At 36.5% G+C, this 23,055-nt stretch overlaps 1 protein-coding gene across 2 annotated transcripts in view; it reads left to right on the forward strand.

Moving 5' to 3' along the window:
* Window positions 1-13,695, forward strand: part of LOC112519838 (GDSL esterase/lipase At5g45670-like) — a 30,390-nt gene extending 16,695 nt beyond the window's left edge. For both annotated transcript variants that reach the window (XM_025128136.1, XM_025128137.1), the window contains exons 3-5: window positions 11,929-12,180; window positions 12,930-13,155; window positions 13,254-13,695. In XM_025128136.1, the coding sequence (XP_024983904.1) occupies window positions 11,929-12,180; window positions 12,930-13,155; window positions 13,254-13,498 (723 nt within the window). In that variant the 3' untranslated portion in view covers window positions 13,499-13,695. The remainder of the gene's footprint in view (window positions 1-11,928; window positions 12,181-12,929; window positions 13,156-13,253) is intronic.
* The last annotated feature ends 9,360 nt before the right edge of the window (window positions 13,696-23,055 follow it).

Genomic DNA, 23,055 nt, shown 5'->3' on the forward strand with positions numbered 1-23,055 from the left:
GTATCATGAAACGGTGCCTTGATGGAAGGACTTTTTTCATGCCTCTTCATTTTTATAAATTCATTTTGGCGCCATATTGTTCATATCCATACACAGAACACAAACCCTCTGTTTTAACCAATCTATCATGGAATAGAATTTAGTGTGGATCTGGTAAGGATGGAACAAGAACAAACCAACACAACCACGATCTCTTCATCAAATGTTCCTGGTATGTTCGATTACTCGCTTACGATTATATACTTAATTTAATTCATGGGTTAATGAGATATATGCATGTTTATGTATTTATAACATTATAGTCGCTCAAAATTTTCCAGGCCCACTTTACGAAAAGAGAAATATTTGAAGCAAAAATGCTTCTGATACAGAGGCCTCCGCTTTCTTTATCTCTAAGCACTGTACTACACTTGAGCCAGGCGGTTTTTCTGTTATTGTCTTTCGAGCCCTAGAAAAACCCCTTCGAAGTCTCTTCATAGAATCAATCACTGCCTTAGGAGCTTTAAACATTGAAAGATATTGGCAATACCACCAAGCACAGCTTGAACCAACACCTGTCTCCTACAAATTGAAAGGAATTTTTCCTTCCATCTAGATAATCTTTTTTGGAATCTCTCAACAATTGGATCCTAGGCTGCAACCCTAGATATGTTTATACCAAGCAGGACCCTGAGATATTTGCTTGGAAATCGCCCAACTTTACAATTTAACTCCACAACAACCATATGATTGTATTATCCGCCACACCCACTCCGAAAAGTTCACTTTTAGCCAGATTTAGACGCAGTCCAAAAGCTAAAAAAGTATCTCAAATTCCGCAAAATGTTCCTCCATTCTTCGACAGACCAGTCGTTGATTATAAGCGCATCATCTGCATAATATTAAATCTGTCATTTCCAACCGCCATGAATCTGAACATCGTCTCTTGATAATTTTTTCAAACCATCCAGGTTAATGGTGCACCTAATTAGCTCCCAAGCTTTTCTCAAAAAAAGAGAGGAATTCATCCTTCACAGACCCGAGTCCTCCTTCCAGCTACCATTAATAAGAATCCCATTAACTCCAGATTTATTTCTCCTATAATTAATGGAAAAATTTAGAACTTTCATGTAGGGGCACCGCCCATTTCATTTTGGCCCTTTGAGAGAAATCAACTTTGTCTTTAGTCTTTAATTTTAATAGCCTCCAATCTCCTCAAAATATCTTTCGAATCAACATCACCAACTTCTATACGACAATCAACTTTCCATATCTTTCTTTTTTTTACTTTCCTCCAAAAAGCTCTTCTTTGAAATCCACCAATTTCTGATACGCGATTTTAACATTTTCAACTTGTTTTTCAGATCTGTTAATTTACACTCGAATTTCTTGTACGAACCCTCTTGCCCCATCACATACCTGAAATCATCCATAATACACCAAGAATTGAATATTCTAAACGGGACAGGACCACGTGACATCTTTCAGAGTAATAAGACAATGGTCGGATTTGTCCCTAGCAAGGACCATGCAACTCGAGTTAGGCCATACGTTAATAGACTTCCTTCAGAAAGAAAGTTATCCAATTTACTACGTTTGGATCCCACAATGTTCGACAACGTGAATCGTTTACCATTGGAAGGAAATTCGATCAGATCCGAGTTAATAATAAACTCGTTAAAATGAAGAATGGCCACGTGATTAAAGAATGCTCCAATTTTTCCTAAAGGATCACAAATCATATTCAAGTCCCCTATAACAATCATTTTATGATCCCAATACGCTTTTTAAAAAAACTTTATATAAAATGATATTAATTCAACCTCATTGGTGGAATGAATAAAAAACTCATTTCTCTCTCCTCTTTTTAGAGTTATAGAGAATTCTCTGCATTGGAAGTTTTCTCCATGATTGTCTATTTTAGAGAATAAGATAGAAAAGCTATTGGAGCATTATAGAGAACAAAAGTTGATTTTCTCTATTTTAGAGAAGTTGTTGAAGATCATTCTGAGCGACTTCTCTTCTCCAGTTGTCCACACGCAGATAAAAACCCTAATTTCTCGAGAATTTCGTCTCTTTCTCCTAAGTTAAAGCCAGAGTCACAACTGAAGAAGATAGGAAGTAAGAAAAAGAAGAAAGCAGAGAAGTCCTTGCCATTGAGAAGGAAGATGTGATTTTATCTTCTGATGATTCAGACATATTTAGATGTAGTAATCGGGTGCTCGGGGGTTATGCAAAGACAATCAGGCCTCCTCTTCAAAGGTTGACGATCTTGTTTTAGAGATCCAAAAGATTATTGAGGTAGGGGTGTTTTCAGGGATTAATATGGACGGCATGTTAAAGGAGGTGGAAGTCAATATTCTTAGGCAAGGAGTGGTCAATTGATCAATGAATTTATCGTCTATAGGGTGTTCAAAAAAACCGTTGGACCGATCAAACTAGTCGAACCAAGTCAAACCAGACTGTTTTTGGTGGCTTGAGCGGTCTGGCGATCCAGTCCGGTCTGGAAAATAGCCAAAACGCTCGATCTGGTCTGGTATACGACTTGAACATTTCTTTAAGCGGTTTGGACCGAAATAACTGCCAAAAAAAATACACGTATATTAATTATATTTAGTTTTTCATTATAGGCTCAATTTTATTGCATAATTAAAATAAGTTCGTCCAAGACTTTATGTTTTTAGTTTCCATTTCTTAGTTGGCCGCCTCATCTAAATTGAGAAAATTTCAAATTTTGCAAAAAATAAAATCAAAATTCCACATTGCCTTTCAACTTGCTCAATATTTGTTCAACCCAACTATTGTTAGTATATTTCTTTAACTTTTTTCAACTTGCTTAATGTTTTTTTATGTTATAGAGATAGATGTACTTTTTTGTAATTTGGTATCTTATTTTCTAATAATCTTATATTGGTAGAAATTTCATTTTGAATATAGATGTTATGTTCTGTTTAAAGCCCATAAGATGTCCAAACCGCCTAAAACGGTCGGACTAGACCGCTTTTTTTGTGGTCCGGTTTGACCGGTTTGGTCACTAACTTCAAACCGCTCTGTTTGAAATATTTCCTAAACCACCGTTCCGATTTGGTTCGTGGTTTGGAGGGTTAAACCTTTCAAATCGGATTACAAACACCCCTAATTGTCTATTATTTAGAGAGGAGTGGGGAAAGCATCTAAAATTAGTTGGATAAACGGCTTTTGCACTAGCAACGTTAATTTTCTGGCCCTTCAAGAAACCAAAGCTGCTTCTTTATGTATATGTTTCAAATTACAAGTATGTGGGGGGATTTTGATTTTGACTTTGTTGTGTTAAATGCTAACGGCAATGCTAGTGGTATTTATCTATATGGATAGAAATTTTTACTCCCATTAGAAAGTGCTCTCCACTAAATGTGGCATTTTTTTGTCACTTGGGCTCGGAAGTCTGAACTGTGTGTGCTGTGTTATTAATGTATATTCCTCTAAGATGATTCCAAGAAGAGAATGTTGTGGGGCTTCTCCATTATAACTTATCACAACATGGTCAAGGGCTTTTTTTTTAACTTTTAAATAATATAATTAATGATGAAATCTTTAAAATAGAGAATCTAATGGAGTTGAATATAATATATTTTAGAGATTTTGATTTTCGATTCTCTATTTTAGAGAATTTATAGAAAATATGTTATAGATGCTCTTAATCACTGACTCTGAGAAATGGGGAATCTCTTTATCCACAAAAGGGTTTTTGGTGGCGTCCCTCATTGCCGACAAATACGTGACCCAAAAACACCTCCTTCACTTGTTGCATAGAACAATTATGTTAGAGACCTACAATCCAACCCACTATTTTTATCTACACCAATTAACTCCTCAACCCCCGATGTTATAAAGGAGATTTTTGGGTAATTATTACTCTCGACATCATTGCCAACACCTTCCAATGTATCGGAGATCTCAACCGATACATTGAAATCAATGTTGTGCCATCTCTCTCCCGATGAATGCCCCGACTCTTGGGTTCTTGATTTGAACTAACTTACGTTGAGGAATTTTTCTTTCAAGTCGTCGCCAACGAATTACATCCCCCCTCCGTTTCCTTCTCAAAGTTTACGACCTCCTCATCACTATCATCCTCGTCCACAAAAAAGTCAGGGACGAAGACATGATCCTCATCCTCTACATATCGTTCGTCCAACTGATCTTCAGTAGCCTCTTCATTTCTATCTAACATACCATCTTCATTATCATAACAACCGAATCCCAAGAAGAAGAAATGAATTCTCCTTCAGATATGCGAACAATGACCACCTTACCATCGACTTTAATTTCCTCAAATTCGGAAATCATATCAAAACCCTACCTCTCCTTAAGTTTGTATATAGATTCCACCGAGGCTGAGACATTAAAACCTCACTCCAGCTCGAAGCGATGGAGATGGAAGTATTAGGGTTTCAAACCTTAGCTGAGACTCCCACATTATAAACCCAGATCAATCTTTCATCGACTCCATCACTTGAAGGTGGAAAACCACTTATTAAGACCATGAATTCTTGGGTCATTGTTGGAATAATTTCAATACATCAATTTATTATTGTTGAATTTACATCAAACATCAATAGTACATATGACCAAACATTAAATACAGTACAAAGGGATGTGTCCCTTTGACCAACAGACACAACCAAACAGGAATATGACAGTTAATTAACTGTCATAACTAACAGAAACTTAATAGCCGTTAAGAGGTTAACGGTCAACTACCAACCATATTATCAACCATGCATATCTTAAAGTCAACACACCCCCTTAACTAGCAATGGTTGAACATTCAATTTTCCTTTCATGATGCTGAAGACACCCAATTGAAGTGCTTTTGTAAAGCAATCAGCAAGCTGATCCTTTGAACCACATAAATCAATCTGAACTTCATTATTGGAAACCATTTCCCGTATAAAATGAAACTTGATTATAATATGCTTGATTTTTCCATGAAAAAACTGGATTGTTAGTAAGAGCAATAGCCGATATTTTGTCACAAATGTTGGAAGTCAGAGAACAAAGAAAAGTGCTAAAGGAATGCTTGTAGATTACTAAAAACAGAGGGCTATAAATTGCCACGTACATAACAGAAAAACAAAACAAACTCTATTTTCCCTAAAGAATAGGACTTATTGACTAATAGCAACAACCAAAAAGACCAATTCAAAACTAGTAAAGATAACAGCTAATTTATTCTAACATTCCCTCCCTTAAGCTAAAGCATCTGTCATCACAGCCTGCATTTAGCTTACTTTTGTGATCTCAGTTACTCCAAGCATACTTCAAAGTCTTTCAAACTGCTCCAGCTTCAATGGTTTTGTCATCATGTCTACAAGCTGATCATGAGTGCTGCAGTATCTTAGCTCAACAACTTTATCAGATACTAGTTCCCTTAGAAAATGGAACCTTACATCAATATACTTGCTTTTACCATGAAACACCGGGTTCTTTGATAGCTATATGGTGGAACTGTTATCACACATAATAATAGTTCCTTCTTTATCTTCAATTCCTAGCTTCTCCAAAACCCTCTTGAGCCAAATACTTTGACAGGGACACAGAGCTGCTGCTATATATTCCGCCTCCATGGTGGACAAAGCAACTATCGGTTGTTTTTTTGACCACGAAACAGCCCCATTTCCCGGCATAAACACAAAACCGGAAGTACTTTTTCGATCATCAATATCACTGGCATAATCGCTATCTGTGAATCTTGTAAGTTTAGTGCCACTTATTCCTCTTCTATAGAAAACTCCCAGATTTGTTGTTCCTTTTAAATACCTCAGAATTCGTTTTGCTGCGAGCCAATGCATCATAGTAGGACTGGACATGAACCTACTTATCAAACTAACTCCATACATCAGATCTGGCCTGGTTSCAGTTAAATACATCAGACTCCCAACTATTTGTTTGAAAGGAGTTTCATCAACTTTTTCACCACCCATATCTTTCGAAAGCTTTGAGCCTGGTACTATAGGATTCTTCGCTGCATTGCTATTTTCCATACCAAATCTTGCTAATACTTTTAGAGCATACCTTCTCTGTCCAATGAAGATTCCTTCTGAACTTTGTCTTACCTCAATACCAAGAAAGTGTCTCATTTTCCCAAGGTCAGACATTTCGAACTCCATCATCATGGAATTCTTAAACTCTTCACACAAAATCCTATCATTTCCAGTAAATATCAGGTCATCAACATACAAACTCACAATTAAAAGCTTACCTTCTTTTGACTTTGTGAATAAAGTATGTTCACTTGGACATCTTTCAAAACCTTCTCGTACAAAATATGCATCAATTCTGCTGTACCAGGCCCTGTTTAAGACCATATAGTGCCTTCTTCAACCTATAAACCTTTTCTTCCTCTCCTTTATTGATGAAGCCTTCGGGTTGTTATACAAACACCTACTCCTTCAGCTTTCCGTGAAGGAAAGCACTTTTCACATCAAGTTGAAAAACTGTCCAACCAAACCGAGCAGCTGTTGCAAGTATCATTCGAATGGTGTCAAGTCTTGCTACTGGAGCAAAGACTTCGGTATAATCAATTCCATAACGTTGTGCATAATCCTTTGCCACAAGCCTTGCTTTGAACTTTTCTATCTCCCCATTTTCATTGAGTTTGGTTTTGAACACCCACTTAACTCCAATGGGTTTAATTCCTTTAGGCAAACCAGTAAGCTCCCAAGTTTGATTTTTTTCTACTTCAATTTCTGCTAACATTGCTTCCTTCCACTTCTTATTTTTAATAGCCTCTTCATAAGTTACCGGATCACTTTCAGCAACCATCATCACATTTAAGTTTTCTTCTTCATCAAGTGCTTCACCAGTGTCAAAATCAGCCATCCAAACTGGTGCTCTTCTGTCTCTTCATGTGCCCCTCCCTTGAGATGATTCTCCAAGTGATAGATTTGCAGGTGTGCTGGTAGCACTAGTGATTGCATTGTTGGGAGCTGATTCATCACTTTCTTCATCAACGCTGCTCGAATCACTTTGATCTTCCTTTTCAAATATGTCATCTGCCCATTCTAATGGTGTTTGTTGAGTTTCTGGTGTTGCTGCACCCCAATCCCAACTGGCCTCTTCATCACAAACCACATCTTTACTGTTAAGAACCTTCTTCGAGTCTGGATCATATAGCCTCCATCCTTTAGATTCATCACTAACCCCTAACAAAATACACTTTCTGCTTTTGTCATCTAACTTGCTCCTCTTTTGGTCTGGTATGTGTACATGTGCTACAATCCAAACACTCGAAAATGATCTACCCATGGTTTCTTTCCACTCCAGGCCTCTTCTGGAGTTTTGTTTTCAACCGCTGCTGTAGGACTTCGATTCTGAACGTGCACACACCATTTTACAGCCTCGGGCCAAAAGGTTTTAGGAACACATTTTTCATTTAGTATTGAACGGACAACATTCATAATTGTTCTATTTTTTCTTTTGGCCACCCCATTTTGTTGGGGGGTATAGGCTGTTGTTAGTTGTCTCCTAATACCTTGTTTCTTACAGAATTCTGTAAATTCATTTGAATTGAATTCACCACCCTTATCGGTTCTTAAGCAGATTATACCCATACCCACTTCTTTTTCAAGAAAAGCCTTATAATTCTTGAAAATTGCAAGTGCTTCTGATTTCTCAGTTAAGAAATAAACCCATGTTTTGCGTGAAAAATCATCAATGAAACTTAAAATGTACATCTTGTTGCTGTTTGAGGCTGGATCAATAGGACCGCATATGTATGAGTACACTAGCTCAAGCTGTTTTGACGCCCTCCATGAACTCTTCTTAGGGACAGGTAGATTATGTTGTTTCCCAGTCAAACAAGTAGTACATAATTTCTTTGGGGATTTAATCGATGGTAAACCATATACCATTTTCTTGTAGAAGAGTGTTCTTAAACTTTTGTAATTCAAGTGGCCGAATCGACAATGCCATAGTTGTGCTTCCTTTTCTGACACACCTTCAGCTTGAAAACACACGTGGTTTTGTGGTGCTGTGACTGATAAGTAGAACATTCTATTTCTACTCATGTTGCTTAGCATAATTACTTCCCTTGTAGGATGAAAAACCTTGCAAGTTCCATGTTGAATTAGGATGACTAACCCTTTTTCTTGTAGTTGTCCTATACTCAGCAGATTGTTTTTCAACTCTGGGATGTAATAAACATCAGAAAAACGTGTGTTATGCCACCAATTTGCACCCTTACATTTCCTTTAGCTACCACATACATCTTTATATAGTTCCCACGTCTTACTGTCTGGCTAAATTCTTCATCTAGAGTTGAGAACCATTTCTTGTTACCAGTCATATGATTACTACAGCTCGAATCCCGAAATCATAACTCTTCCTGTTGTGCTTGATGTAGTTCGGTGCAAGTCATCAACAGTAGGTCTTCTTGTGCATCTTCCCCCGACTCGACATAGTTCGCCTTCTTTTCCCACTCARGACACTCATACTGAAAGTGTCCCAACTTATGGCATTTGTAACACTCAATCATTGCTTTGTTGAATGATTGTCTTCCTCGTCCTCTTCCATGTCCCCCTCTTATTGTACCTCGTCCCCTTCCTCGTCCAGATCTGTCCTCCTGGGCTACTTTCAAAACATGTTCCTCTTCAAGACTACCTTGCATTCTTTGCTCATGAACAAGGAGACTGCCATGCAACTCATCAATACTCAAGATACTCAGATCATTTGACTCTTCAATTGAACACACAATATAATTAAATTTTGTCGTCAAAGATCGGAGTATCTTACTAACAATTGTGCTTTGCTCCATTGTCTCCCCATTCGACTTCATCTTGTTCACCACAGCCAAAGTTCACCCCAAAAAATTGTCTACCCGTTCATCTTCTTTCATGGACAGCAACTCAAACTCCCTTCTCAATGCTTGTAGTTGTGCCCTTCTTACTTTGATAGACCCCTGATACTTTTGCTTCATTGATTCCCAAATAGCCTTTGATGTTCCTTTGTCAAGAATTGTCTCCAGAATTTCTCTGCTAATTGCTTGAAACAGAAAATTCTTCACCTTCATATCTTTGATCCTAACCTCCTCCACATTCTTTCTATGTGCTTCACTTCCTTGGGTTGTTCCAACCGGAGAGGTAGGAATCCCTTCCTCAATCAGACTCCACAGCCTCTCACTTTTCAAAAAGTTCTCCATCGTCATGGCCCAATAGTCATAGTGACCATCGAATTTGGGAATAGCAGGTTGGACGAACTTTTTTTTCACCAGAGTCGTCATGCTGTTCTCTCTATGATAAACTCACCCTCGTGTTTATCTGATACTCACACTCTCTCAGAACCTTCAGCTCTGATACCAAATGTTGGAAGTCAGAGAACAAAGAAAAGTGCTGAAGGAATGCTTGTAGATTACTAAAAACAGAGGGCTATAAATAGCCACATACATAACAAAAAAAACAAAACAAACTCTATTTTCCCTAAAGAATAGGACTTATTGACTAATAGCAACAACCAAAAAGACTAATTCAAAACTAGTAAAGATAACAGCTAATTTATTCTAACAACAAAAGATTGTAGTCGGCCCTTCTTGTGTGTGTTCTAATTCATTTAAGATGGCCCTCAACCACAAAGTTTGGCATCCAACAATAGAGAGAGACATATATTCTGCCTCAGAAGAAGATAGGGCTACTACACTCTGTTTCTTAGATTGCCAAGACACTTCAGCAGATCCTAAATCAAATTCGCATCTAAGAGTTTGTAGTCTCACAATCTTGACTTTGTCTTCCCCTCGATAGGTCTTGTATAACATGTTCCATGCTTCTTGCCATGAATTTGAGGAGGATATTCTTTCAAAAATGATTTCATCTACTGCTTGGTAGATGATGTAGAGAGTCTTTTTCTCTTTTTCCTTCAAATCCTTGATTTCATTTTCCTGTTCTTGAGTAAAATTATTGGTTTATATGATTTCTTCGATTCCTTGATCGACAACGTCCCATAGATCCTGAGATTCAAACAAGACCTTCATCTGTATATGCCAAGGATGGTAATTCTTCCCATTTAGTTTGGGAAGTTGTGGATGCAGTATGCTATTCGAACTTGAAGCCATTTGTGTGATGTGGCTCTGATACCACAATGTTGGAATAATTTCAATATATCAATTTATTATTGTTGAATTTACATCAAACATCAATAGTACATATGACCAAACATTAAATAGTGTACAAAGGGATGTGTCCCTTCGATCAACAGACACAACCAAACAGGAATATGACATTTAATTAACTATCATGGCTAACAGAAACTTAATAGCCATTAAGAGGTTAACGGTCAACTACCAACCATACTATCAACCATGCATAGCTTAAATTCAACACTCATCATATATGTGAATTTTCTGGACATTTGATTAAGACCTAGTGACCACCAAGATACTTAAATTTGAAGTCACCAAAAGTTCCAAATTACACAGTTGTACCAGATTAAAGAGGACATGCTCCGATGTTACCTTGGCGACATAATAGGTCTCAAGATAGCTTACAACATTCAAGTTATCTTTAAAGCTTCTTGAGATGAGAGGAAGATTGATTCAGAATTGGATTAAACTCATCAGGGAAGTCTTTGACCTTACGTGCAACACCCTTCGCCACATCAACGTAGGTTCTTTGCTTCTTACTCCGGTTGTCTACTTCCCTCGGAGTAACAGGATGGTTAGGCCCTATTGCTGATTTATGTTTTTCCTTCCTTCTCCACTCCTCATGCGACCATTTTTTTGAATTTCTCCAATCTCACAAAGACTTTGAAGTCATTGTTCCAGATTTTGTTCAACTTCCTCTCAAAATATTTTTTGTTTTGAACTCGAATGAACTGAACGAAACCAAATCTCTTGCAATCCTTGTTATGTTTCCTCGTCATATACACGTCTACCACCACGCCATGCTTACTGAACATGTATCATAGCTCCTTCTCATTCCATTCCTTCGAAAAGTTCGTGAAAAGGAATATAGAAGCCAATCTCCCCAAGTTACCATTCCTTTCCTTCCACCTCTCTTTCTCTCTTGTCATCTCTCTTAATCCGGTAAGCTAAGGGGCCGTTTACCAAACACTTTCCTAGTACGTGTTTACCGTTAAAATTTAACACTATTATTTACTTATCGAGTAAGATTTTAGTCCACCAAAACGACATCCTATGCAACAATTTACCCGATAAACTCTTACTGTGATAAGAGTCGTCGCCCTCACTTAACGGTAAAAGTTTTCTTTAGATACACACATTTAACAATAAATACATGTGCATTTCACTTACCAGATAATAGATTTCATTAAGGAATGGGCTACATACATTCTTTTATATATGTATATATATTGTTAAATGGACTTCTACCTACTAATTTCTACTGATACAAATCAACAACGAGACTTATACTTTTTTAAAAATTCATTATCTAATATGATCTAATTTAAATATAAAAAAAGATGAATATTGTATTACCCTGCTAATCAATTATTACATAGATGGACAAAAAAATTGTTTATTACACAAATAGAACAGAACAGGACTGAACAGAACAGAACAAGATAGGACAGTATAGGACAAGACTAGAGGGTAGGACTGGACAGGACAGGACTGGACTGGACTGGTGGAACAAGAAAACACCACTTTTGTACCATGCTGTCCCACCTTGTCCCAGTTCTTGTCCCTGTCCCATGTCGCGCAAAACGTGAGACAGTGAGTTCTTGTTCTGTCCCATGCTGCGCCAAACATGGGACAGTGGGTTTTGTCCCGTCCTGTCCTGTCCCGTCCCATGTACCAAACGCAGCCTAAAGGAAATTCGTTTAATTTTGATATATTTTTCCATTTACTAAAAGATTGATGTATGTATTTGATTCTTATATAAAAACTTCATTTTTGCAGTTCTTGACGCTTACTTATGTTATATTCAAATAACTACAACTGTTTGGTTGTCATAGGGTGAGCGAATAAGCTTCGACAATCAGATAAAAAATCATCGGATCACAATTTTACGGCTCATTTTCTTAGTCGGGAGGGGAAGTCTTGTTGCGACTAAGAAATACCTACACAAGTGCATGTATACCGTCGGAATGGGGAACAACGACTATATCAACAACTACTTTGCTCCTGAATACTATAACACAAGCAGTTTATATTCGCCCGAAGAATTTGCTCTTCTCCTTGTTGAACAGTATTCACAACAACTTCAGGTTCGTCGTTCAATTTATAAGCAAGAACATTGATGATATTTGTGCGAATATTATAAGGAAACAACCAATTACAACACCTCAATTGAGCTAGTGTACGTTGCTATGAAAATGCAACATATCGTTTTATTCCAAGGGACACCCTATTCATTGCAATATATGTTGATCGAAAATTTGAAGAAGTAGCTTAGACGATAGAAAAAGAAATTACTCGTTTGATCTCGTGATTGTTCCGTTAACAATACACACAAAATGTAGAAGTTTTGAATATAAAAAGTACACTTGAGATGATCAATAAATTTTCATGGTACTATAATAAAACTGGGTTTATAAGACACCAATATTTTCTAAGCATCGTAAATCTAATAGAACACTTTATAGGACTTAATTTATAGGATCAAAAATTAAAGCATCTTATCAAAGACGTTGTAATAAATTTATAGAACGTTTTTAAGACACTTTTAATACAAAGCATCATATTAACAATTTTATAGGACGCTTTTGACAAAGTGTCTTATAAGCTCATCTTTTATAAGACACTTGTTTTTACAGGACACTTTTTCAAATAGTGTTTTATAAAATTGCTAATGTGAAGCTTTGTATTAAAAGTGTTTTAAAAAACTTGTTAAGACGTCCAAAAGTGTCCTATACTTGAAATATATTGGGTTGTTTTGGTTCGTTTACTTCTTTTAAGATATGTCCATTTTACCTTAAATGAAAAAGGAAAACCACTTGACGAGTTTAATCCGTAGGCATTATACGCATATGGAGCCAGGAAGTTCGGAATTTTTGCAGCTGGTTATTCGGGTTGTACTCCTGGGATGATGGCCATTTATGGCATGAACTCGTGTGTTGACTCGGTTAACAGTGCTATCATATTATTCAATACACATCTTAATACCATTCTAAATGAACTAAACACTAAATACCCTGATGCAAAGTTCATTTACATCGATGCGCCCTTACAATATCCTACTGGTACGTATTACTTGATTTTCAAACTGAAACTTTATCTTTTTGTGTGATTACTTAACACCCTCTTAACGTGCATTGTGTAAATATATATATGCTTACAGATTTGAATGTTACTGATAAGCCATGTTGTGAAGTTGAAAGCATCGATGGCAAAGGGAATTGTAGTCCGGATCATATCCCATGTAGCAATAGGCAAAACTACGTATTTTGGGATTCATTTCATCCGACAGAAAGGGTGAGCGTTATAGATGGAACACAAGCGTATACGACATTGTCTCCATTGTATGCGTCCGAAGCTATTTCCTCGTTAGTAGACAACGAAGAAGGCCACTTCAGTAATGCTTAATGGTTGGGACAACCGAAGAGGAAGAATAATACAAGTTTCCATTTTTGATTTACAGCTCAGTTTGGTGAAACTACCATATCTTTCTTTTATTGTTTTGTGTAATAATAAGTCTGGTGTAATAAGAATTGTCGATGAGGAAGAATAAGTGGTAGAAAGTACGTGTATACGTTTTGGTTTCAAGAATTAGGTTTATATAAGTATATGTATGCTTTAAAGTCAATCATAGAGTATAGTTGTAAAATTTATGTTTTATTAGTGATGAAAGTAATAAAAGGCATTGCCCTAATTTATTATGTTATATGTTTTAATTGTTATCATTATAATAAAATTGGGTTTATAAGTCGTCCCAAATCTCTAATCGTCTCAATAGACCAGTTTATATGACTTAATTTATGGGATCAAAATATAAAACGTCTTATCTAAGGGCGTTGTAATAAGTTTATATGACGTTTTTGGACGTCTTAACAAGTTTTTTTTGAATATTTTTAATACAAAGTGTCGCATTAGCAACTTTATAGACATTTTTTAGAAAGTGTCTTATAAACTCAATTTTTTTTTATTATATGACAGTTTTTATAAAGTTGTTAATTAGACGCTTTAATTAAAAGTGTCCTAAAAAACTTATTACGATGTCAAAAAACGTCATATAAACTTATTACAACGCTTTTAGATAAAACATTTTATTTTTTGGTCCTATAAAGAGGTCTATTAAGACGCTTAGCAATTGGGAGCTTCCTATAAACCTGATTTTGTTGTAGTGTCTAACAAACAACTATAGAATAATCACTATAACAAAATCGGGTTTATAGGACGCCAATTTTTTTAAGTGTCCAATACACCGTTTTATAAACTTAAGTTATAAAACAAAAAAATAAAGTCTCGTAACTGAAGGCATTGTAATAAGTTTATAGGATGCTTTTGGATGTAACACCTCAAACTCCACATTTGCATATAACACATATTTCATATTAAAAAAATATAGTTTATACCACATAGGTCCACTAGTCCAAGGATTCAATATGTACAAAATTTACATATGAAAAATTCCAAAATAAAAATCCGTTCACTAATACATGTATAACATGTATCTTCGAAATACGCAATCATCAGGTTGATCTTCATAAGCAGATAACATATAAGGAAAATAATTACATTTCCCCCTTCCCCTTATTATCCCTTGACCCCACGGTTCCTGCAATGCATATTTTTGGAATGCAAAATGAGGGTTAGACCAGAAGGTCTAGTGAGAAAATCCCTTCTTTACAAATACAGGGTGATGAATATCAAAATCTGATAAAATATCTTTTTATGCAGAAATAAATGCATTTCAGCAAAAGAATGTAATCCAATTAGATGATCAAAATATATGACCAATAGATTGCTTCAACGCATAATCCAAATGCATTACTCTATAATCTAGAGTCAGTATGAAACTCTCATTCAACATGCCAGAGCTCTTCTGCCCTTACCAACCAGAGCTTCTGGTCCTACTGGCCAGAACCGTTGTATCTAAGTAATACAATATTTAACCAGAGATCTTCTGGACCAAATAGAGCCTCTGGTCCAAAAGGAACTTCCCTATTATTTTTAAAAGACGAATAAGCTAGAATCAGAGTTCCTTTGGTTCTTTGCTCTTTTATAAACATTTTTGAAAAAGATAAATTTTGAAAGACAGAACTCTGATACAGAGCTTAGATACATAGTTTGAGTACAGAGTTTAGACAAAATACAAAATAACTATTTTCAAGATACAGAGCTTCTGTATAATACTTACAGAGCCTCTGATTGATAAAATTCCCAAAATATTTAGTCTTTTCATGTGACCAGAGGTCCTTTGGTCCTTTTTTTAAAAGACCAAAAAGAGCCCCTCTGTATCATTCACATACATTTAAGTCTTAACATGCAAATGACAGTTTAAGTCTAGGCATCATGCTTTGAATATCTAAATCTCTTAAACTAAGGCTCTGATACCACTTCTATAACACTCCCAAACACCACATTTGCATATAACACATATTTCATTTCATGGAAATATAATTTACATCACAAGGTCCCACTAGTATAAGGATTCTTATATGTACAAAATCTACATATGAAAAATTCCAAAACAAAATCATGTTACTAACATATGTAATACAACATGTATCTTCAAAATAAGCAATCTTAAGCAGATCTTCAAAATAAGATAACAGGTTAGGAAAATAATCACATTTTCCCTTTCTCTTTAATATCCCTGGACCCCGCTATTCCTACATTGCATAATTTTAAAACAAAAAATTGAGGGTTAGACCAGAAGGGTCTAATGAGTAAATCCCTTCTTTGCAATTTGCAGGGTGATGAACACTGAAATATAATAAAGTAACTTTGCCCAGAAATATTTGCAATACAATCAAATAATGCAGTCCTCAATGACACGTATAAAAGGATAAATTCAAAAACCTCAGTTCTATTAATAAAATACATCTGCTTAAAGATCCAACGTTCCTAAATTGAAACAAATATTGTGACCAAAGTTTCTTTAATCACCAAACCATTCATTCGTAAATTTTTAAAGGAAAGTTTTTAAGGCAATACTTGTCCTTTATTAGAAACCATTTTCCCCTTCTCAATAACATATAAATTATTGTTTCTAATAGGAAATAATATCTCTAATTCATCAGGTCACAAATGATGATTCAAAGTTATTAAATTCAATTAGTAACAATAATAAGAGTAATAATATTATCCACATATGACAATGCCTCCCTTATTCCAAGTATACCTCTCCTTGATATGCCACCCTTATTCCTTCATTAAAACAGGGCTACTTATCAGAACAGACAAAAGTCACCACGTCTGGGGGAACTACCACTTAAAACAAGTTTCATACCAAAACAGACTTACGTCAACACGCTTGGTAGAAACAGTTTATAAAAATCCAATTCCATACCAAAACAGACTTACGTCACCACACTTGGTAGGAAGGTTTCCCAAAATATAGTTTTATACCAAAACAGACTTACGTCACCACGCTTGGTAGAAACATTTTCTCAAATCCAGTTCCATACCAAAACAGACTTACGTCATCACGCTTGGTAAGAACATATCTTTTTATTTAAAAAGATATAAAATACCCCTTTTATAAATCCATAATTAAACCCAATAATAGACATTTTTAAATCATATAAATGTCTAAATATTCAACATTTGAAAATTATCAAATATAAGTTACCCGGACAAGTTATCCGGATATACAATCTGGACAACACTGTCCCTTTTGTCCGATACACTAATCCGGACAACACTTGGTCGATTTAAGACTAAATCGCATGACCTTTAATCGATTTAAAACTAAATTGCATGACTCATTTCTGGTTTAAGGCAATCCGGACAGCACATGATCGAATTAAGGTTAAACCGCTCAATACATGATCGGTTTATAACTAATCCGCACGACCCTTAAGCGATTTAAGGCTAAATCGCACAATACTTGGTCGTATTCATACTTCTCCGTTCAAAAACCTTTGTCTGATCTATATAGTTAAAATCTCACTAACTCATTATATCCCACAACCCTTGAGCAATTTATAACTAAATCGGATAACACTTGTCCGGTTTAAAAACAATCCGGACGACACTATGTCCGGTTTAAGATAATCCGGTCACCCTTCAACCGGTTTAAACCCAAATTGCATAAAACTAAATTTCAAGAATTTAATACAATTCTTTCAAGATAAATAACCAAACTTTTGAAACAAATTTGTAGAAAATACTCATCTTTATGAAGATTTGAAGATAAAAAGAGATTTTGAATCCAAATCTTGATCATCCGGACAACTCCCCTCAATTGATCTCAATTTCCCCAAATAAGGCATGAAGAAGAAAAAACCTTCCTGATAACCCTTTCCCATGTATATATACTTTCCAAATGTGGAAAGTCGGCTAAACCAGCCAAACCTTCCATACATACATACATGCTTATTGATGCATACATATACGTATATACATAACACACACACACACACTCACATATATATATATATATATATATACACCCACATATTATGCATGTACCCCTATGCATAAAATACATATATTCACATATTAAATTTACGTAAGCATGTATGCACATAAACAATTAATTCACATAATAAATACATTGGGTAATAATCAGAACCTGGTTATCACATTATCCACCCCTTCAAAAGAATTCCGTCCCGGAATTCCTTTAATCAAAGAGCCATGGATAATCTGTTCTCATTTCTGATTCCAATTTCCAAGTTGCTTTTGGTCCTTCGTGAAACTTCTACTGTACTTTAACCAGACTGATTTCCTTGTTTCTCAACACCCTAATCTTTCGGTCAATCACGGCTTCTGGTGTTTCCACAAAGTTCAGTTTACTGTCCAGTTTGACCTTGGGCAATGGTACAGCGAGACTCGGATCAGCTAAACATTTCCGCAAATTCGATACATGAAAAGTGCTGTGAATCAGACTTAGTTCTTCTGGTAGTTCTAACTGGTACGCCACTGGCCCGATTCGTTTACAGATTCTGAACGGCCCAACATACCTTGGACTAAGCTTACCCTTCTTCCCAAATCTGATGACACCCTTCCATGGCAAAACTTTCAACATCACAAAATCACCTACACAAAATTCAATCGGCTTTCGACTATTATCAGCATAACTTTTCTGGCGATCTTTTGTTGTTCTGATTCTTTCACGGGTCTGTTCAATCTTGTCTGAAGTTTCTTGAACAATTTCAGGACCCGTCAACTGCCTTTCACCTACCTCGTTCCAACACAACGGCGTTCGACATTTACGTCCATACAATACTTCATATGGTGCCGCTTGGATGCTGGAATGGTAACTATTATTATACGCAAACTCTATCAATGGCAAATGATTTTCCCATGATCCCCTGAAGTCAACGATACAGCTTCTCAACATTTCTTCGAGAGTCTGGATAGTTCTTTCACTTTGCCCGTCAGTTTGCGGATGATAGGCTGTGCTTAACTGAATTTCAGACCCCAAAGCTTTCTGCAAACTCTCCCAAAACTTTGAGGTGAAACGGCTATCTCTATCAGAAACAATAGACACCGTGTCTGGTTACAATCTCTATAATATAAATCTGTGCCAGCTTTTCTAGAGAGTATCCCTCTCTTATTGGTAGAAAATGCGCAGATTTAGAGAAGCGATCAACAATTACCCAGATTGCGTCATACCCCTTTTGAGTTCGAGGTAACTTCATGAAGAAATCCATTGTAATATGATCCCATTTCTACACAGGAATCTCCAAATATTGAAGATTTCCATACGGTTTTTGATGCTCGATCTTAACCTGTAGGCACGTTAAACACTGTTCCACATATTTGGCTATATCTTTCTTCAATCTGGGCCACCAATAAAAAGATTTTAGATCTCGATACATCTTATTGGTACCTGGATGAATAGAGTATCAGGATTTATGGCTTTCATTCAAAATGATTTTTCGGATATCCCCAAAACTTGGTACCCAAATTCGCCTTTGGAAGCACATAATTCCTTTGTCAGTTGGTTCCAAGGTTGAAATCATCTTACCCAACCTTTCTGACTTGATAAGATCTTCTTTCATAGCTTCCTTCTGACATCTCAAAATTTCTTTATGGATATTAGGGACTAAACTTATTCTCATTGCCATAGTTTTAATAGTTCCGCTCCTTTCTTTTCTACTTAAAGCGTCAGCTACCACGTTGGCTTTTCCTGGATGGTAAATGATTTCACAGTCATAATCATTAACAAGTTCAATCCACCGATGCTGTTGCATATTTAAATCTTTCTGGTTGAACAGATGATGTAGACTCTTGTGATCTGTATAAATCTGGCACTTTGTTCCCAGAAGATAATGCCTCCAGATTTTTAGAGCAAATACCACCGCGGCTAACTCCATATCATGAGTCGGATACTGCTTCTCATGATCCTTTAATTATCTTGATGCATAAGAAATCACCTTTCCTCTTTGCATCAGAACACATCCAAATCCTAGTTTTGAAGCATAACTGTATACCAAAAAATCTTCTGATCCATCAGATAGGGTTAACACTGGTGCACTACAGAGATGATCCTTCAACAGTTGGAGTGCTTCTTGCTGTTCTTTTTCCCACTGAAACTTAATATTCTTCCGAGTCAATTTGGTTAATGGCATGGCTATCTTAGAAAAGTTTTGAATGAACTTACGGTAGTAACCTGCCAGTCCCAAAAAGCTTCGGACTTCAGAAGGAGTATTTAGAGCTTCCCATTTTTCAACTACTTCAATTTTAGCTGGATCTACCTTCACCCCTGCTTTTGAGATAACATGTCCCAAGAATTGGACTTCCCGTAACCAGAATTCACATTTGGATAGCTTGGCATACAACTTTTCTCTTTTCAACAATTCCATTATTAAACGAAGATGTTTCGCGTGCTCTTATTCGGTTTTAGAGTATATGAGAATATCATCAATAAATACAATAACGGATTTATCAAGATATTCCTTACATACCCTATTCATTAAATCCATAAAAGCTGCGGGCGCATTAGTTAAGCCGAATGGCATAACTAAGAATTCATGATGCCCATACCTGGTTCGAAAAGCTGTTGTAGCAACGTCTTCCTTCCTGACTTTAAGCTGATGATACCCCGACCTTAAATCGATTTTGGAGAAATAACTTGCTCCTACCAGTTGATCAAACAAGTCATCAATCCTTGGTAGAGGATACTTATTCTTGATTGTCAATTTATTCAATTCTCGGTTGTCTATACACATTCGCATAGATCCATCTTTCTTCTTAACAAACAAGACCGGAGCACCCCAATGTGAAGTGCTGGGCGTAATGAATCCTTTATCCGTCAGATCCTTCAATTGAGTAACCAACTTTTTCAATTCCGAAGGAGCCAATCTATACGGTGCCTTGGCTACTGGTGCTGCCCCAGGTATGAGATCAATCCGGAATTCAATGACTCGATCTGGCGGTAACCCAGACAAATCCTCTCGAAAGACTTCCGGGTATTCATTAACAATTGGAATCAATTCCTCTTTTCTTTTCTCTTTCTTTGTATCAACAACATATGCTAAATACCCCTGATACCCTTTCTGAATACACTTTCGGGCTTTTAACATCGATAAAAGACTAGTATGATGATTATGACGATCACCATAAATAATAACCGTTCCTTGATCTAGGCAGAGTAATTCTGATCATCTTCTTATTACAAACAATACTGGCTTGATGCTCTGCTAACCAGTCCATACCCACCACTACATCAAACTCTTTCATCGGCATAGGGAATAATCGAATCGGTAACTCACACCCCTCAATAACAATAGTACAATTATTGAATACTCTAGTAACAGATTCTTGACTATTAGCAGTGTCAACTACTAATTTGTCATCAAGAAGCACAGAATTCAAGCATGCAAATTGAGCAAATGATATGATACAAATGAAAATTTTGCACCAGAATCAAACAACACCTTAGCACGTATAGAATTCAAAAGAAAGGTACCTGTTACCACATCTGGGGTTGCTTCTGCCTCGTTCTTTGTCATTTGGAACGATCTACCTCTGGCTCCACTCTGGCCTCCCCTCGGTGCACTAGGCCTTCCACGATTACTGGAGTATTTCCTCCCATTGTCAAACGAGGAGTTCTCAATTGTGGACAATTTGGTCGGATATGGTCAGGTGAATTGCACTGAAAACACCTTTTGGGTGTAGTGCAGTCCCTTGACAAATGCCCTGCCTCCCCACAACGATAACATCTCTTTGGTTCAGAGGGACAACTTCCTTGGTGCACCTGTTGACACTGCGGGTAGGTTTTAATAGGAGGTGGCTGAGGAGTACGGTTATCTGATCTAATAAACTTAGGTCTTCGAAAACTGACTGAAGACCCTTCCCACTTTCTTTTCTCAACAAATTTCTCTTCACCTTGCCGATTTTTATTTCTTTCAGTAACTTCGGCAGCATTGACAACTAAAGAAAAAGTATCAGGGTTCATAGCAATCACGAATTCCCGAATAGAGGGTTTCAATCCCCAAATGTACCTTTCCACCTTTCGAGACTCTAAAGAAACATAATGCTCAGCGAAAATGGAAAACTAAATAAATTTCTCAGTATAATCCCGCACAGATCTACTCCCTTGCTCCAGCTTAAGAAAATCCTCTTCCATTTGCCTTACTGCTGTCGTAGGACAGAATTGTGTTTTGACACAAATTCTTCCCAAGACATAGTTTGCAGTATATTTGGTTGTGCCAAAGACTCCACATCCCACCAATATAAGGCATTAAATTTGAGCATAGATACTGCAAATCTAACCTTTTCTTCTTCAGAACACCTACTAGTGTTAAATACTAACTCAATCTCTTTTATCCAGCACATTGCTTTAACTGGATCTCTTTCTCCTGAAAAGGTTGGAGGTTTACATGTCAGTAACATCTTTATGTCTCCTCCACGATTATTGCTGCCTGCTGAAGGAGCTGGAGGATTAATTCCAATTCGCTCGGTTTCTATTCTAGCTGGCAGTCCCATAATGGATATCAAGGTTTCTCTCAGTTTCCCTATTTCTTCTGCCAAAACATCTCTTGTTATAAATTCAAGTTGTTGCCTCTGTTATTGATGAGCATTTCCAGAAATAGATTCCCCTTGATCAGGGCGAACCTCAGCCTGACTCCTCTCAGGAATCTAACTCCTTCCTCGACCTCTACCCCTACCCCTTCCACGACCTCTATTCCTTGAAGCATAGGTTGATGGATTAACGGGAGATTCCTCCATTTCTTCAGATTCAGGGCGAGCAATTCTTTCTGATCTTCGTGATCGGCTAGACATCTGCAGATATTTTAGTATTAAATATCACGTATTCATATTCTCAAATATAATATTGTATCTGAGTATAGGTATGTAACTGTATATTCATAATTACATTGGCCATTTGTAATTTGAATTCACCTTACATACTGCCCTCTTTAACCCATTATAATTTATTCCCAGTTATACTAATTATGACCGGGCTCTTAACGTGCAAATGACAGGTTAAGTCTCGGCATCTTGCTTTGAATACCTAAATCTCTTAAACTTAGGCTCTGATACCACTTCTATAACACCCCCAAACACCACATTTGCATATAACACATATTTCATTTCATGGAAATATAATTTACATTACAAGGTCCCACTAGTACAAGGATTCTTATATGTACAAAATCTACATATGAAAAATTCCAAAACAAAATTATGTACTAACACATGTAATACAACATGTATCTTCAAAATAAGCAATCTTAAGCAGATTTTCAAAATAAGATAACAGTTAGGAAAATAATCACATTTTCCCTTTAATATCCCTGGATCCCGCCATTCCTGCATTGCATAATTTTAAAACAGAAAATTGAGGGTTAGACTAGAGGGTCTAGGGAGTAAATCCCTTCTTTGCAATTTGCAGGGTGATGAACACCGAAATATAATAAAGTAACTTTGCCCAGAAGTATTTGCAATACAATCAAATAATGCAGTCCTCAATGACATGTATAAGAGAATAAATTCAAGAACCTCAGTTCTATTAATAAAAT

The sequence above is a fragment of the Cynara cardunculus genome, assembly GCF_001531365.2.
Source record: "Cynara cardunculus var. scolymus isolate 2C chromosome LG 10, CcrdV1, whole genome shotgun sequence".
In the NCBI taxonomy this organism is placed as follows: Eukaryota; Viridiplantae; Streptophyta; class Magnoliopsida; order Asterales; family Asteraceae; genus Cynara; species Cynara cardunculus.